This window comes from Panthera pardus, unplaced genomic scaffold (assembly GCF_024362965.1).
Source record: "Panthera pardus isolate Hobbes unplaced genomic scaffold, ASM2436296v1 HiC_scaffold_8, whole genome shotgun sequence".
NCBI classification, from domain to species: Eukaryota; Metazoa; Chordata; class Mammalia; order Carnivora; family Felidae; genus Panthera; species Panthera pardus.
Genome location: NW_026527013.1, coordinates 143,271,054 through 143,289,250, shown reverse-complemented (window position 1 = coordinate 143,289,250; position 18,197 = coordinate 143,271,054). Strand labels below are relative to the sequence as shown.

Here is an 18,197-nt window from a genome sequence, read left to right as displayed (position 1 = left end):
CAGGGGTGCCGAATGGGGGAAGCGGGGCTGCCTCGCACGGGTCTGTCCTCCCCTTCTGCTTCCTCCCTGTCGCCCGCCGGCGGGTCTCCCGTCCCGGAGCGTTGCCACGCCGCCCGCTGGGCGGCGGGGAGAGGCTCACCTGGCGGCCTGGGCGCGAGCCCCGGCCTGGGGTGTCGGCTGCAGTGGCGCGCGGCCGCCTCTAGATGGAACTTTCTCACCAACACAAGGCGGCGCCGACCGCCGCTCCCCCGGCGCCCGGCGGCCAGGGGCTCCCGCTCGCGCGCGCCCGGGCAGGTGCGCGGTGCCTGGGCGATAACTCAGGGGAGGGCCGCCGGACTGTGCACGTAGAGCCCGCGGGTTTCCCTCGGCTGGAGGCGCAGGGAATCCCGAGGTTCCCCCTCAGAAGCCGAGGAGCCGCGCGGCGCGGCGCCTCAGGAGTTTCCCGCCCCGTATCTGCGGCTGCTAGAATCGGCTCCATAGCACGACGGTCCCCGTGACCGCCCGCGCCCCCCTCCTGCGCAGTGCCCGCAGCGGGACCGTCTGATGTCCATGCTCGAGCTCCTGGGGCTCGGTAGAAGGCGGCCCCCGAAACCCTCGGGGGCGGGGGTGGGGGAGGCGATCGCCGGAGCTGCGGGCAGGACAAATGGCCGAACGGCAGCGCCGCGTGAGGTAAAGTTTGCAGGGGAACCGCGCGGCTGGCGGGCTTTACTTTGAGCATCCCCGAAAAGAAAGCGTGTGGCGGGACACTCGCCATCGACCATGTATTCTTCCCGGTGACCCTTTTCGGAGCCGTGCTCCCCGAGGCGGACCCCAGGCTCGCGGTCCTGACTCCAGGCTCCGCGTGGCCGTCGTGCGGCGCCTTCCCGCGCGGGTCCGGGCTCGCCAGGCAGTCGGAGCTGCTCAGCTCCCTCACAGCCATATTCCTCCTTCCATCCGCCCGCACTTCTCCCCTCCCCGCCACTCCCCACCCCGTCTTTGAGTCCTCCCTTTTTTTTTTTTTTTTTTTTTTGTTGGGGGCGGGGCGGGTGGGGGTGGTTTTTTATGAGAACTATTGGCATTTCTGGTCCCGGCGTCTCTGCGGGCTGAGGTGATGTAGCGCGGAGGGGAATCCGTCGGCCGAGCGTCCCTCTCCCTGCCCGCGCCGGGGCCGCTCGGAGGCACCGAATTCCAGGGGCTCCCGCCCCTCGGGGTTCCTCCTCCTGCTTCTGGAGGGGACTGGTTGGCGCGAAGCGATTGGCGATCCCGGACGCGATCCCGGCCTTGGCTCCCCGCGCCGCGCCGGGTGAATGGCCGCGGGCGGAGGATCGGGAGGCGCCGGGCGCAGACCAATCGCGGCCGCCGGTGGGAGTATTTGTTATTCACATGGAAGACACTTGGCGCCGGCCGGGCCAGCTCAGCCCCCTCAGCCCAGAGACCAGCCACAAGTGCGGCCGCGGTGCTTGCCTCACGCGGCGGCGGTGGCGGCGCTGACATGGAGCTGCGGGCCCCCCGCGGGCTTCCTCGCCGCGCCCTCTGCGGGGAGCAGGGTAAGACGCGCCGAGCGGCAGAAAGAGGAAAAAGCGGAGCAAGTGCCGAACCACGGGGAGAAACGCCCCCCACCCCCGAACTCCCCCCAAAGATGGTGCTGGCGGAAAGAGGAGATCCCCGCTGCTTTATTCCCCTTTCCGTTTTCTCCTTTAAAACCGTTCAGTGGACAGCCAGCCAGGTGCACCGTTTCTTCTCCGATCACTTTGGTGATTTGTGTTTCCTGGGCACAAGTACATGGCCTTGCACACCGGAGTCTGGGAGAGAAGTGGCGGGCGGAGGTGACGGGAACTGGGGGCGAGGGAGACTGGGCACCAGGGGGCGAGGGGCTGGCCGGGCATTGGAGCTTGATTGGGTATCTGTTGATTTTACGTTGCAAAGAACCAGGCAGCTACTACCCCTCTAGTCCGCCCATGATGACATTCCAGTGAAGAGGTTCGGAAAAGAGGAAGGCTTAGCTGGGAACTCCCAAGGCTTGCAGATGTGGTCCCCCAAAAGTTTAGTCGGCGAATGAGAGACTGAAGGCTGTCGGTTAGGGGGCAGGAGCGTCTAGGGTGCTCTGCTGGGGCGCGCGGCGGCAGGATTTTAAAGCGCTCTCCCTCGGATTGCCTGCCCTGGGTGACCTCCTGGACCTGCCCTGGCGGAATCCGGACTTGCCCCGCCGAGATGACGAGGTACCTCCGTTCTGCAAATCTAGCGGGAGGGATTTCCGAAGTTAGAGGCTTCCGGGATGAGTTGGGGTAACCCCCGCCTTCTTGAGAGTGGGGCTGGAGGAATGTCTACCCATCATGCAGGGAAGACGCGAGTCGCGGGAGAAGCCGGGTGGTTTGGGGTTCTCTAGAGCCCCTCCATCCCCGCACTTCTGCCTTCACTTCGTGTTCTCCGAGTTAGCCCGACGAGGTTGAGATTTCCGCGGCCCCCCTTTTGTGGCTTTTGGGAAAACACTGGAGTTCTCTGTCCTGTTGGGGGGGGGGCGGTGAAGGAGGAATGGTCTCTAGGATCTTGAGTTTAAAAAGCGAAGGCAGATGCGCCCGACAGCTCCTCCGAAGCACCTGAAGCCAGCGTGGCCCCAGTTTCGCGCGGGCCCGCGCGGGCGTGGGCGCTCGGGGCAAGCCAGGTGGGGCGTGGGGTGGGGGGAGGCGCTCCCGGCCGAGCCGCGCGCGGAGGCTGGATCCCCCCGGCGCGCCCGGGGGCTGGGGCGGCGCCGGAATACCCCGGCGGCGCGGGAAAGGCAAGAGAAACCCGGTACTTCTAAGGCCCTGGGCTCTACCGGGAGCCCGGGTTCAACAGCCTAAGGAACTGAGAAGAAAGAGGAAGATGCAGCTGGAAGTGGCGAGCGGGGGCGGGGTGAGTGGCTGCAGGCTGAGATCTAGGTAGAGACAGAGTCGGAGGTAGAGAACCCTCTGAGCCACGCCAGTAGCGAGCCCATCTGCTCTGCCAAGCAGCTCAGAGATCCCTTGAGGTTCGTACAGTTGGTGAAAATATAACAGAATCACACACACACACACACACACACAACCAAAAGCAAACAAAAAACCCGTCTGTATGACATGCTCCCTTGGTGCACATGAAATGCAGAGGGGTGTGAGAGTTGCCCAATTGCGCAAGACGGCACCCCCACGCTTCCCTGAAGAATTGTTTCCCTAGTGGCCCAAACTGCAGGGCCTGGGGTCAGACAGTGTCTGTGCTCCCGGGATGGTGGGGGTGAAAATAGACCCACCAGCCAGCTACGGTAGCCCAAACCCCTCAGTCCCCGAAGCTAGTCCTGCTTGGGAAGGGAATGCCCTGTTTGCCATTTGAGGGTGATCCTTTCCCACAGACCTGATGGCATGGGAGTCTCTTGGACACCCAGGAGGACGCTACCATCTCGGCCACTACCGCAATTGAGTACAAAGCCAGAACTGGAAAACAGGGTTGGTGGTGGAGATATTGACAAGAAGTATCATAAACAGTAGAAATGCGTTCTGATAATAGCTTGTATTTTGCTGGAAAGAAAAAAAAAATAAAAAGAGAAAAGAGCCACCAGCAGGTAGATCTTGGATAAACAGCTTATTGCACTTGACTGTAATTTCCATTTTCCGTTATGAAATTGTTTGTCAATAATTGCAAATGGCTACAGAAACCACTTTAGTTTACCTTGGTCACTTGCTTGTGAATAATGTCTTGAAAAATCTCTGTAGGAGACAGAATCAGCTGTGTGAAATTCATTGCTTGGTTCTTGAAAATATGTGGTTTGATAATTTTGAAGAGAAAAGCCTTATCCATCAGGGAAAATGAAGTAAGGGTTTTAAATGTCATTTTCCTATTTCAGAGTCAACTACAGGTTGCATCATACCTGAGATAAAGAGAGAGCTTTCTTGCTTTTAAATCGGGAATATGGGAAGCAATAGCTCAGGAGCAGCTTTCTTGGAGATTTACCCAGAATAAAAAAAAAAAAAAAAAAAAAAAAAAAGATGCTGAGAACACAGGTCTTTGCTGTTATTTAGGCTCTATTTGTTCTGTTTGGTTTGTGCTGGCTAGTTCTGCCCTACCATGCTTCCTTTGCAAATTATGACTACTTGAATAATTCTAAAAACATCTAAATACAAAAGGAATAGATAAAAGGAAGAGTTGAACTCTAATGAGTGCAAGAGAAAGTTAGAGGTGTGGAGAGATTGTACTCTTTTCAAAGTTAGCTGAGCAGGTTGGAACTGCTATGGGGCTCGTTTAATTGGTATTTATGCAGCAAACAACAGGCTGGCATTCATTTTGGCAACACTGTGTGCCAATCTTTGTGTAACAATGTTCCATTGTCTTCAGGCATGAGGCACAGTATACTCACTGTACACACAGGTTCTGGCTCACCACTAGTGGTAGCAATGATGTTTTTCCTTCTAAGTTTCTTTCTTACCATCTTCCTCGTGTAGTTAGAATGCCCAACATAAAGAGGACCTTGGCCTTTAATCTGGGAAGTGGAGTTGCTCTGTCTCAGTATCTTAAAAAGAAGATGCTGCTTGGATTTATCTTTTAACTGAATCCATAGCAAAAACCTGGCCACATCTCCATGCCTGCAGAATAGGCTAGCTTTCAAAGGTTCAGGAAACTTGCCGCTTTCTTGATAGAATCTGATTGTACAGCATCAGACTCACACATGTAGTTTTCTCAGGAGGGACGGTCATGCCATGTTGTTCCAGGAGAAGATGTGAACAGAGAGTCAGCTGGATCACATTGTTTCTATCACAAGAACAGGTTTTCTGTCTGCTAGGAATTGAATTTAGATTTGATTTCCTTTTCCTTTCCTTTCCATTCCCCCCCTCCCTCCCTTCCTTTTTTCCTTCCTTTCCCTCTCCCTCCTTCCTTTTTTCTTCTTGGCTCAGAGAGATGTTTTGATTTTCATTTCTACTTGGTGCTTTGACAAGTTGTGATAAATTCACTGACTAAGAACCTTGAGCATGATGTATTCTTATCCCAGGACCTGCCTTCTGAGTGGTAGGTACTGCTAATGGAGTGATTTGAGGGACACTGCCGAGAGGCTCCTGATTCATGATAACTCCTGACTTTGGTTTGTTACATTACCTATTTTAACCTATTTTTTACATTACCTATTTACCTATTTCTTTACCTTCTTTGGTAAAGAAATTGTGGATCTCTTGGAAATTGTCTTATAAATGTAGATGTTCCAGTTGCGGGATGACACTAATGCATCTTTAGGTTTTGATACCTGTTAATGAATCAACTCACTCCCTGGCGAGGGCCAAGGTAACGGGAGAACCAGGTCTTAAGAGTGTAACCTGTAGGACACATCAGTCCAGAGGGAGGGAGGAGATACAGGTCTGGGAGAGGAAGGAACAGGTGAGCACAAGTGGGAAGATATAGGAGAGCCCAAGAAGAGAATGTGGAGATTATTCATGTGTGTTGCCAATTTCACATTTTCCAGGCATGACTATGTCTAAAGATGGAAATCTGGCTGTTTTTTGGCTAACTTTTCCAGTGATAATGACCTTCATGTTAGAAGCTGGGCATTATATCCTATATACAACTTAGGAAGGTTTCCTATTGTCCTCTTTTCACTGCTGAAGAATATCTTGTCACCACTTCCTTCAGAATAGCCCTTTTGATGCTTCAAGTGTCCACGACCTTCAGTTCTCTAGGTCAGATATTGCACTTCCATTGACTTTCCCTCTTGGGTCTTTCTTTCCAGTTTTCCTTTGGTCTCCTTTGATTCCTTAGACACATGACTTGTTAGGGTCTGGCCAGCTCTGAGTGTGATGGCAAAGTGGTTTTCCAGGTCTTCTAACATAAAACACAAGTAAAATATTTAAGTTCTAGGACTGATTGTTAAACTAATAGTATCCATGTACATTCTTAATGGCACTTGGCAGTTTATGAAATACTTTTATGTACATTATTATGTCATTTGACTTCACAGTCTTGGAAGGTGGCCGGGAATCATTCCTCAGCTTAGAAACAAACTAGTCCCAGGTTAAGTGACTTGCCCAATGCCATATAGCAAGTACAGGGGGAGAGGGATTAGAATCAGGGACCTCTTGGACCCCAGGATACCACTCTCATGTCCACAATATCCATCATGGTCTCCTGAACCCAAGGGGCATGAAGTAAGGGAAAGAACATAGCAGCAGTTCTGCACTTGAATTCTGGCCCAAGATTTTGGACACATTCATATATTCTTTCTGTTTTGAGGTTCCTCATATCCCAAATGGGGGCCGTGATACCAGTCTTACAGGTGTATTTTGTGAAGGAAATGAGATCATGTGTGTGAGGCTCCAGGTGTACTGTGGGCATTCCATAAGTGTTGGTTTCACTCCCTTTCCCTCTTCTTATAAGATACATACTATAAAAGTGGCTTCTCATTAGTTTAACTGTGGTCTTTTTATGCGATAGCTGTGTTATTGAAAAAAACTGCACAAATTGAATTCTGCTAAATCAGATTGCATTTTAAATGCATGGGGGATTTAGCTATTTAAGGGAAACCTGTGGTGAATTCTTTTGTAATGCAAATAATCACCTTCTAATTTATCTGTTTAGTAAGTTGAGCTGCTCATGTATCAGATTTTCTTAATATGGGGCTTGCTTGTACAGAAGAGCTTTCACAACCCTCTCTCACTGATGGGAAAAAGTCACTCAGCTTGCAAACAAAATCAGTTATTGTGTTCAGCTGGCAAAGCCTTGCTCTGGTGTTTGAGCGTAATCTCATTCCCTTATTATTAAATAATAGAATCTCAGAACGGGAAGCTGGAAGATACCTTAGAGATCACATGGTCCATCTCACTCATTTCACAGATGAGGAAATGGAAGCACACAGAGGCGAAGTGACATATTCAGTGTCGCCAGCCAGTGACCGTCAAACAAGGATCCAATTCCAGGCCTCTGTTGCCAGGGGAGGGCTCTGCCTGGCCCATCCGCGCTCTGGGGCACCCTCAAGATTCCAGGGCCACACACACATGCCGTAGCATGGGAGACGATAGACAAATGTGATGCATTTTCTAAAGCAACCTAAGAGAGCTTGCAGGTGTGGGCAGTTTCAGTTGAAACTGCTAGATTTGCCATTTTGAGTTGATGACAATATTCAGCTTAACCTTTTTGTTAAAGAGCTGAATGGAATCCAGCATAGGGATGCTGTTTGGCCCTTTTAGGAGTAAAAAAATCACAATTCTTGGCTAATGATATTCCTCAGTGAGGATTTTACCATACCGTGTCTTAAAAGCACTTGCCAAGTGCTGGAGGAGGACGTGCTGACAGACCTGATGGGTCCTATGTGGGAGGGTGGGTTTGTTCTCAACCTGGCGTCAGGTTCGCCAGGAACCCTGGTTGGAAGCAGAGGTTTGGACAAACTATACTTGATATTCTCAACCCTTTGAGAGATTTGGAAATCACCCTGCCCTGGAAATGCCCCCAGATTGTCTCCTCCTAATTAGCACATTATTTTTCTTCAAGGGCTACCTGTTGAAGATCTACACATTTCTGTAAGCTTTCAGTGGAGGGGAAGCACCTTCATCCTCACTGGTGCTTTCACAGCCAGTCTCTGCAGCACTGAGGGCTTTCTGAAGGACAGGACCCGTCCTGGGGGCCTGAGGATTTTGACTGTGGTGCCATTTACTAGCTCAGGGCTTTGGGTCATACTCAACCTTTCTTTTCTCATTTCTACCAGAGCTAATGATGGGTGTATGAAAATTCATGAGCCACTGTGTTACACACTTGGGACTTTGGTAGAAGAGAAGGTGTGTAGACAATAAAGAGAAGCAGAATTCAGGGTCCTGGCCCTTGAGGAGCTGTCCTTACTGCTGGCCTTTCAGGAAACAGAGCACTCTTAGGAAGTCACAGACTCAAGTTCCAGCCAGAGGTCTTCTCCCCAGGCCAGCAGGGACTTTTGGTGAAGTGCTAATGATGTATGATGGTGTTCCTTATACTTAAGACTGGCTGGAAGGGAGTGAACAGAAAGGGCTTCGGGGGTTAATGGTTCAGCCTTCTCAAAGATCTTGAAGCCCTTCCTGTGGGCTCAGAAATAGTGCAAGGCATCTGCTCCCCTCAGAGGTTGATTTCAGGATTGCAGACCTCACACCTCCTTGAAGAAGTCCGTCAGCCCAGGTGAAGTTTGTACCCATTCCCAGAGGAAGGTCCGTTTGAGAGAAAAACTGTTTTATTCTAAATCTAGCACAAAGCATGAAGTAGAACTATTTAGTTTTATAGTACAAAAAGGTCATTATTTCTTTAAAACTCATGGAGCCCAAGTAGGATGAGTTTAGATTGAAGCTCACAAGAATTGCATAAGAGTAAGATTAGGCAATGTAAGATTATACAATGAAACTGAATTTATGTGGTTTTCCACAAACTTTGAAATAGATTTTTTCCTTAGAATTTAAAAGGGAAACTAAACCTTTTCAGCTGTCGAGAGTCTGATTTTTATGACAACGTATCAGATTTTGATATAACTGCAATATTTCAGTATTTTGTAAGTAGTTCTGATTTTAATTTTAAAGTGACAAAATTCAGTAAAAACCTCACCAACTAGGCAAATATAGAAAAAGTTGCTCTGCATTGTGGAAAATGAGTTACAGACTAAATCAGCAATGACAACTCCTGTTTACTGAGCACGTACCCTGTGCCAGGTACTGTGTCTTCTGTGTGTGCTGCGTGACAGGTTCTGTCATCCCCTTACAGACAAGAAAGCCAAGCTTTAGAGAGGTCATGTACTAATAATTCTATGCTGCAGAGGAGGGAACTTAAGCAAAAATTCAAGTGAGCTGTCCAATAAATAATAACCAAGATGGAACCTCTTGTTTTCCATGTAAGTGCATTCATCCACTAAATAAAATGAATTCTTGCCTCACTGCTGCTCATCCTCAACCTCTCCTTAACTTAAATCTCTAAACAGACCAATGAGATGCTGAAAAGACTAGAAATTATTACAAACACAAATACTTTTATAAGAAACTCGATTTTATTAATTCCAGGACTGTACAGCCAGTGGAACTGGGTTAATGCCACAGGAGCAGGGAAGGATGATTTGTAATTAACAGATGGACTGTTTTTATGTTTGTGTAATTGAAAACCGTTTATTCTCTTAAGTACTTAGGAGTGGCTTGGTGTAATGAAGAAAGGCTGGTCTTTGGAGAACAACAGGTGCCCTTCCCCTTCTTTTTCCCTTTAAACATTTATCCTTCACATATCCATTTACTCTGTGCTCTGTCAGAAGGGGTACGTTAAGGGTCAGCCTAGCCATGTGGACTTGGTCTCAAGCTCTGAATTAGTGATCAGAGTTAATGAGGTTTTATTGTCTTACAACGGGTCTTCCTTGTGAAACTGTAAAACATAATCCTACGTCTCTTAATGGGTGGCTGATGTAATTTATGGTCCCTCACTTAAATGGTTTTATCCAGGAAGTCAAGCTAACTTTCTAAGTGTTTCCTTTTGTGGAATGCCTGAGGTCAGGCTATTGTCAAATCACAGATTTTCTGAGGGAGAAGCAGCTGCTAGGAGAATGGAGCATGAGGGAATATCATTCAAGTGGTGAGAAAAATCAGAAAAGGACTAAGTATTTTGGGGCAGGATAGAGGGAATCTAGGGCTTAGCCTGTGCCAGGAGGCAGGGGATGCTTGTCATAGGCAGAATAGAACCCTATCAGCAGAATGGGCCATTGGCTGTATTTCTGAGTGTACTCCAGGTATATGCTCAGAAATCCAGGGCAGTGAGCTATGACGAACCCCCCTTTTCTAATCTGAAATTGAAGAAAAGTACAGCTTTCTCTGAAAGCTTTTGGACATATGTTCAGTTATCCTCTAGGGAGGCAGTATACTTTCCTTTGGGACAGGGAGTGTGGAATGAAAATTTTATGAACTGGAAATTAAACAAGTGAATGGAAAATACAACCAGATGTTGGTTGGCTAGGTTAGAGGAGAGTTGTCCAAATTTCAGGCTTCAAACATATATACATCAGAAACGAGCCTTCAATTAACCATCCTGCCAAAACAAGTTGGTGTCGTTTATTCTCTTAATTATACGTGTGTTTCAAATATCAGATTCCCTTATGTTAAGTCAGTTTTTGCTTTCAGTTAAACCTCCTCAAAAGTCCTTTGAAAGAATCTCGTGGAATTCTTTAGGATTGAAGGTCCTAGAACAAACTTTTTCTATAGATTTGCTGGTAGATGTTTTCACTTTAGGTTATTTCTAATCTTGATGAAATAACTGCTTTCCCCACTGAGTCAGACAAAATTAAGAAGCTCTTCAATTGATCTCCAGCTCTGATTTGCTCCTAGTGATTCTAGGATCAAAGAGTGTTTACTTCAGAACTATAAGCATACCCATTGCTTCCACTCCAACAAATTCATAGCAATATCTTCACACATAACCCTCCCCATGTATTTCATTTTCAAGTCTTTGTTTTGTTATTAGAGAACAATGAGATAATTTATATGAAATAGCTGACGTTCTATGTTAAATCTTTTCACAAGCTATAAAACTTATACATTTTGGACTCCTCGGGTGGATTTCTTTCTTTCTTTTCTTTTGTGTTTGAGTAATCACTTTTTCCCACTGGGCAATCTGAGGCACCAAAAAAATGAAATTAACAGATGACTGGCTTGTTGAATACATCACAGAAAATAAACTTTCATTATGATTTTGTGGACAACATTTAAATGCTAAATTCAGACAGCTGTAAAAAGTAAAAGCAGATTTGAAAAGAAATAGTGCCATCAATCACAGGATTTTTACCCTCATGGAAATTGGATTTATTGAAATAAAATGGTAAATAAAAATACTCTCTGGCTTGGGAGAATCAACCTAGTTTCTGATACTTTTCTGTTTCCCTTGCTCCAAAAGTGTCATCAATCTCTCTGTTTAGATGCAGTGCAGCCAGGTGTTCAGAATCATAGGGGGACAAAAAAAAATTAGTTTCTCACTGAATAGGGGAAATGAAACAACAAACAAAAAAAGAGGTTGGTGTAAACAGAACTTAAAAATATGAAAAATGTAGACCCGTTGAACTGAACCCTGTTTTTCCCTCCCCCTGCCTCCCAGGAATAATTCTGCTACAGGGCTGACTTCAAGGACGTGAATTGTTGACCTCATCCCACCTTCAGAACCTCAGCTGTTATTCTAATTTTTGCACCATTCCAGGCAAGTTGACTTTATATGGAAATAAAATTGAACCTTAGGGGTCTGATGGAAATTCACTGTGACATTGAAATCAAGAAAACTTGCTGAAACCCACAGAGCCTTTTCCCCCATGGGCCCTGATGGTAGCCTCCAGAAGGTGCAGCCTCTGGTGGTGCCCCTTCTTCTGTGGCAAGAATAAACTCTGGGTCTTGGGTTGCAACACCACCTGTGGAGAAAATGGTATGCGAGGGAAAGCGATCAGCCTCTTGCCCTTGTTTCTTCCTCCTGACGGCCAAGTTCTACTGGATCCTCACAATGATGCAAAGAACTCACAGCCAGGAGTATGCCCATTCCATACGAGTGGATGGGGACATCATTTTGGGGGGTCTCTTCCCTGTCCACGCAAAGGGAGAGAGAGGGGTACCTTGCGGGGAGCTGAAGAAGGAAAAGGGGATCCACAGACTGGAGGCCATGCTTTATGCAATCGACCAGATTAATAAGGACCCTGATCTCCTCTCCAATATTACTCTGGGTGTCCGGATCCTTGACACGTGCTCCAGGGACACGTATGCTTTGGAGCAGTCATTAACATTTGTGCAGGCATTGATAGAGAAAGACGCTTCTGACGTGAAGTGTGCTAATGGAGATCCACCCATTTTCACCAAGCCTGACAAGATTTCTGGTGTCATAGGTGCTGCAGCAAGCTCCGTGTCCATCATGGTTGCTAACATTTTAAGACTTTTTAAGGTAGGTGAAGGCATTGTCTTTCTGATCATTGTGACAAGACAATAAACTGTTCTGGCTCCAACCACAGGTGTAAGAAGAACGTGAACATGGTGAAGATTCTCATAGACCCTCTCAGGGTCACCAGGTTACTCAACTAGAGGATTCTGTGTCTGGGTTTATACATGTGTTGATTTAGCTCCATTACTTAATTGGATTAATTATGACTCTTTTTTCCTCCCTGAACAAACAGGTGATAATTTCTGTGACATGTTGAGTCCTTAACATCTTGGGATATCCTCCTTATTGATGCTCATTTTAAGTCAAAGCAAGTATTTTTAGAGAGTATAATGAAATCTTAGCACATTTTTCATGTAAAACATTTCTATGGTGTTTGAGATATAAGATAATTTACTTGGTGAAGCTTCTTTAAAGTGGAATGCTCTGTTATGACAAAAGTTCCTGTATGAAGAAACAGTATTACTAATGTGTGGATGGAAATGACACCCTGGGATATAAGATGGCCATAAAATTGTCAGGTTTATAATAGCTACAATAGAGCAGAACCTCATTAATTCAGACTGCTCTGATGCAGACTTGGAATAATTATATATAATTCATATTGAGTTAAAAGTTCAAATTTAGCAGAATAATTCAAGCCTTTCTGATATAGGTTTGATGATCTATTACCTATAAATTGCATTTATATACTGAGTAAAATTGGCAAAATAAGATGGAATAATACTTTGAAAAGTATAAAGTGCCATAAAAATAAAGTTGTTGTAAGTCACCATCTTTCATTAACTTTATCATTTTGTTTATCAATATCTATTATGTAGTGTTCTGTAGGAGACAATTGTTTGAATTGAAAATACTTTTTACTGGTTTCTTAGTGGGACATGACTTTTCCGACTTATTCTGAATTAATGAGGCTTTGTTTTATATTGTGAGAAACTGTTCCTGTGCATATTATATTTAAAGATATTAAAAGAATATGGAGAAATTGGACAGGTGACTGATACAGTGACAAAAATGAACAAATTGATGGAAAACTTCACAAAAAAGATGACAGGAATTGAATCGAAAGCTCTTGGTTTGGGAAATATCTTGGGGGACCATCTAGTCTGGTTCACTTTGTAGGCTGGAATCTTCTTTGTAACCTCCCCCTAAGTGGCCGTCCAGCTTTTGTATGAATTGCTTTAGTTTAGAAGACAGAATGCTAAGAGGCAGCCTAATGACCATTTTCAGGCTGATGAAATTTTCTGAAATGAGGATGCTGAGCAGAAGCTCTCTGTGTCTAAGGAGTATTGAAGAGGCACAAACCAGGCTTCAAGGAATGCTGGAGACATTTCGAAGGACATTGGGAAGAGCCTTTTGGCAATGATAAGGACACAAGATTAAAATAGGCAGCCAAAGGTGCTCGAATTTGTCATTTCTAGAATAATTTCTCTTGGGCTAGCTGACCCCTTGCCTGTACAGGATTTTCCAGATTTCTCACCACATCCGGGGATCTAGAATTTCTCCTCAAAGTCTCAATTCTGAGCTGCATGCCATTTTGTGCTCTGTGATGGTACCCAGTTTTAGCTACTTTCCCAGCATCTTTTTCCTCTCTGATTTGATTTGTCTTCCCAGTTGCTCCCAAGCATCTTTTTTCTGTTCTTAACTCAGCAGTTGTGGCTCAACAACACCCACATGTTATGTTATGTTATGTTATGTTATGTTATGTTATGTTATGTTATGTTATGTTATTACGTTTGTTATATTATTTTGTTTTGTTTTTATTTTGTATTGTTTTATTCTGTTTAGTTTTTAGAAGTTTTAAATTTTAATCCCAGTATAGTTAATATATAGTGTTATATTAGTTTCAGGGGTAAAATATAGTGATTCAACAATTCTGTATGTTACTCAGGGCTCATCATGATAAGTGTACTACTCTTAAATCCCCATCACCAATTTCGACCTCCCTCCACCCTCTGGTAGCCATCAGTTTGTTTGCTATAGTTAAGAGTCTTTTTCTTGGTTTCTCTCTCTCTCTCTCTCTCTCTCTCTCTCTTTCTCTCTTTCTCTCTCACTCTCTATTTCCTTAACAACACCCACTTTTTGAGAAGAGGGAAACCTTCATGAGCATCTTTTCCCTGCCTTCTGTTACCCTCCCCTTATATACTAAATTCTGGTTCCCAGCAATCCCATCATAATTCCTATGAATCCTGTCTCCTTCCTATAGTCTGGTGGCCAGCCAAAAGTAGACAAGGACTTGAGAAGTGGGGTATTGGCGATAATTGCTTATTTGAACCTTCTAAAGATTGTGAACATTAATTTTACTATAGAATCAGCTTATCTATAAAATGGGGATAATAACATCATGTTAGGTTTTGGGATGGATTTAATGAGAAAATACAGGTGAAGGGTTCCACCGGAACCCATGTCCTTTGTCTCCTCGAGCTGCCAAAGGGACCTTCAGACCATCTGAAGGTTTTGTTTTTATGTGGTCTCAACCTAACTTCCCTCTGCTCCATTCTTCTTCATTGGCTGGCCAATTCTCTCCTTACTGTCTTGAATAATTCCGGAGGGACTTTATTTGACCAGGTGGGAGAATTACCATGGATTCCCTGGGCAGAGTCCAGTACTCCAGGTCAACTCTTAAGATAGTGGTCAGCACAATAGAGGACTGTTCTTGCCACCCTTGACCAAATCCTAGGGAGTGGGTGACTTTTAGCCACGAGGGGTGTTAGCTATGGTAAGTATCATAACTAAAATGAGTACACTGGCACAGAGTGAGCATTTATTATGTGGAAGCAAATGTATTTATCAATCAAATTACTGGGGCCTAAAAATTGTATCTTTCAAAAGTAAGTGACAGAATGTAGGTACTTAGCTTATCTTCCAGCTGAACCTAGAACCACATGAATGGGAACTTGATAATTGTAACTTATATTGTTTTGCTACTTTAATTTGCTTTGATGATTTATGTGAGACCTCCAGTAAGCACTCTACACTGATATTAATCATGAAATGATGAAGTCATTGGAATAGAAAATGTCTCACTTTATGTGTGAATGTATTCTGTTTAAACACGTATGTTGGGACTGCCATGAAATGTTAGAATAGTTAACAAAGGAATGGTTAACAAATTAATGCATTGGAGATTGGCTTACAATTTCTTTTTGAAAAATAATAGTGTGATTAAGCCAAATGCTATGACTTGAATAAAAGTGAACATTTGGGACAGTTTTATGGCTCTTGGGCCGCTTCAGGACAGCGTAAGACCCACAAAATCTAAAAAGATGTACAGATATCAATATATTGCCACTTATTCCTAGATTAATGGAGTTAAAAAAAGGTAGAGCATCATGGTTTGAAACCACATAAACAAAAGTGATGATAAGGATGCAAAGGCCTTAATTAATGAATTCACTCACTGTCCTGCTTGACAATAAACATTAGTTGAAGGTTTTAGAGTGCAGCCAGAACCTGTTTTAAAATTGTATAGAAAATACTTGTGCTAAAAGTGGAAGTAATATCCAGATGTCTTAGTTGTCTTTTTTTTTTGGACAACCCTGGAATAGCCTTGTCTTCACCTGCTGTATCTGCCCGGGCTAAGTCACATGGGAGACAAAGGCCTCTAGGCATCTCCCTCTTACTTCAGCTTTGCTCCTCCTGTGGCAGCTTCTCCTGTACCCTGTATCCTTCTACGTTCTAATCAAAGCCTGGTTGCAAGAAAGGAGCTATGTATCATCAGTCATCTGCATATAGTATGTCTGTGTTTAAGCCAGGAAGATTCTGTTTTCTGCAGGATTGCTAACAGCGGGATGAGATAAATTGTCTTTGTGAAGGGGGTTCAGGCAACTGTTGTAGAGGTTCATTTAGCTCCTCCACCAGAGACTATACCTCGTGGGTGGCCACCTCCTTTGCCCAGGAGCACAGCTGGCCCTACTCCTTTCTAGAGGGAAGAGATGTTGTTCTATTTTTGCTTCTCTTCCTACCAAAACCCAGAGACTAATGAAAAAAAGTCAGCCTTCTTAACTTCAGAGGCGAGTTGGACAGGGGGCTGGAGCTAGAAGCTGTCCTGTGGTCTCTGCCCACAGGACAATGAATGCTCTGCCAAACCAGCGATTTTCATCCTCCTGAGGTGGGTTTACATGGCTCTCTCTCCTTATTGCCCCCTCGGGGTGTGTTGACTTATCAAAACCAACTCCGAGGCTTCTCAAATGACAGGACCCAGTGTGTGAGTATATGCCTCCCCTTCACCCCCAGAATCATTTCTACCGATTGAAGCATTTCACATTTCTTAGGTGTGTTGGGAGTGAAAACAAGTTTGATAGCCCCAGATGAAGACTTCAATGATCTGAACTTTTTAGAAGCACTGCTGTGCCTTAAAACACACACATGTCATATATGGGTTCATATGGGGGCAGAGTGGTCACTTCAGTGATTGTTTAATCCTTACAGCAAGTTAATGGTTTTAGATAATAGTAGGTATCAATTAGGATAATGTGACATGTAACTGCAGAATAGCAAACCCAGAACTGCTTCACCCCATGTGTCTAGAAGTGAAAATGCCACCCTAGTGGCTCTTATGTTGCAGAGACACCGATGAAAAGAGGGGCCAGGCTCTCGGAGATTATGTAGTTTGGAAAGAACTAAAAAAGAATTAGGGGGCCTTTTGGAAATGTTGACTGAGAAGCCCATAATTGAAATTATTTTTTAAAAAGCAATTTTGAGGAATTTTCGTATGTTTTATAAAGAGCTTAGATTCCCCCCTTTTCTAGAACATTTTCCAGCCTTTGCCTTTAAATTAGAGCAATTCGGGGCGCCTGGGTGGCGCAGTCGGTTAAGCGTCCGACTTCAGCCAGGTCACGATCTCGCGGTCCGTGAGTTCGAGCCCTGCGTCGGGCTCTGGGCTGATGGCTCGGAGCCTGGAGCCTGTTTCCGATTCTGTGTCTCCCTCTCTCTCTGCCCCTCCCCCGTTCATGCTCTGTCTCTCTCTGTCCCAAAAAAAAAAAAAAAAAAAAAAAAAAAAACGTTGAAAAAAAAATAAATTAGAGCAATTCTGTTCCTCAAAACACTAATCATATACTTACTTTGAGCAAAGATTGAACATTCTAAGTTAAAAATAACATCGATGCTTGGAGGTAACCATTCACATTAATGTCCATGTAGATGCATCTGGGTAATAAAAGGACAATGTTAGATACAATTTCTCTCCCTTTTGTTTTTCTAGTTAACTTTACCTAGAGAATGAACTTTCTACTCTTGAAGGATAGTTAAGTAGTCTTTAGTATCTACTTCCCAAAGCAATAAAATGAGACTTAAATAGAAATCCTCTTGTGGGTGGGATAATTTCTTTCCATGTGCAAGTGTTCTGGTTATAAATGGCTAAAACTGACTTTAAAGTTAAGTAAATTAAGTACAGTGAAATATCCCATTACCCTGGGAGTCTTCACCTACCTTGCTCTGTTTACAAAGGTGTTTTCTTTCGAGACTCTATGAATGGTAGCAACCACTTCCATAAAGACAAGCATTTTGCAAGTTTTTTTTGTTGCATACAATGGACTTTATTAACTGTAAACTCAGACAAAATAAATCTGCCATAGTTGGGCTCATCTTAGATGGACAGAGATATGTGCCCAATCAGTAAACTCAGCAGGAGGTAACATTTCATGTTAAATATTACTTGATGGCAAATAAATTGAAAGGTGAACTCTTTAAGCCAATCCTTTGCTACTGTAGGAAGCTCTAATTTAACTTTGTAAGGAGCCCCCTCACCTCAAATGAGAGATGATGGGTACTCTCTCTTATAGTGGCTCTAAGTGAGAGTGTTGGGGGAAGTGAGCATTGCCCCTGGTCACTGGCACTTCAACTTGGAGTCAGATAATAAATATTTATAAATATAAATGTAATACAGACTTGGTAATATCAGTTCCCTTCTTAAAACCCCTTAATGGCTACCATTAACTCCAGGATGAAGGTCTACATCTACTTTGGGAAGTCTTTTCTCATTTCTCTTGACTAGATTAAGTTTCTTTGTTTACATGTAACAAAGCTCCAGTAGGGCAGGATATATCTATGATATATATGAAGGCATGGATCTCTTGTTTGTTGCTATATTTCCAGCACCTAGCATGGACCTGTCTGGGAATCAATAAATGTTTGCTAAATGAATGAATGAATGAATGAACTGTATCTCTCTACCTCCTCCATCTGTACTCTCTCCCTCACCCCAGGCCCAAACATTGGAAATAATCTGTGTTGGGTAGATAGGACAGAAATGGAATTTTATTTGTTTTACTTTTATACTCTTCGAGAGAAAGGAACAGAAGGAGGAAGCAGTGCGGAAAGTAGGAGACATAGTATAT

At 44.6% G+C, this 18,197-nt stretch overlaps 1 protein-coding gene across 6 annotated transcripts in view; it reads left to right on the top strand.

Annotated features, from left to right (window-relative positions):
- The first annotated feature begins 535 nt into the window (after positions 1-535).
- The window catches only part of GRM8 (glutamate metabotropic receptor 8), a 759,959-nt gene continuing 742,297 nt past the window's right edge, over positions 536-18,197 (top strand). For 2 of the 6 annotated variants that reach the window (XM_053896813.1, XM_053896814.1), the window contains exons 1-2: positions 1,070-1,526; positions 11,041-11,865. In XM_053896813.1, the coding sequence (XP_053752788.1) occupies positions 11,356-11,865 (510 nt within the window). In that variant the 5' untranslated portion in view covers positions 1,070-1,526; positions 11,041-11,355. Of the gene's footprint in view, positions 670-1,069; positions 1,527-1,863; positions 2,199-11,040; positions 11,866-18,197 lie in introns of those variants that run through there. The other 4 variants (XM_019452622.2, XM_019452625.2, XM_019452624.2 and 1 more) reach the window with 3 other exon arrangements.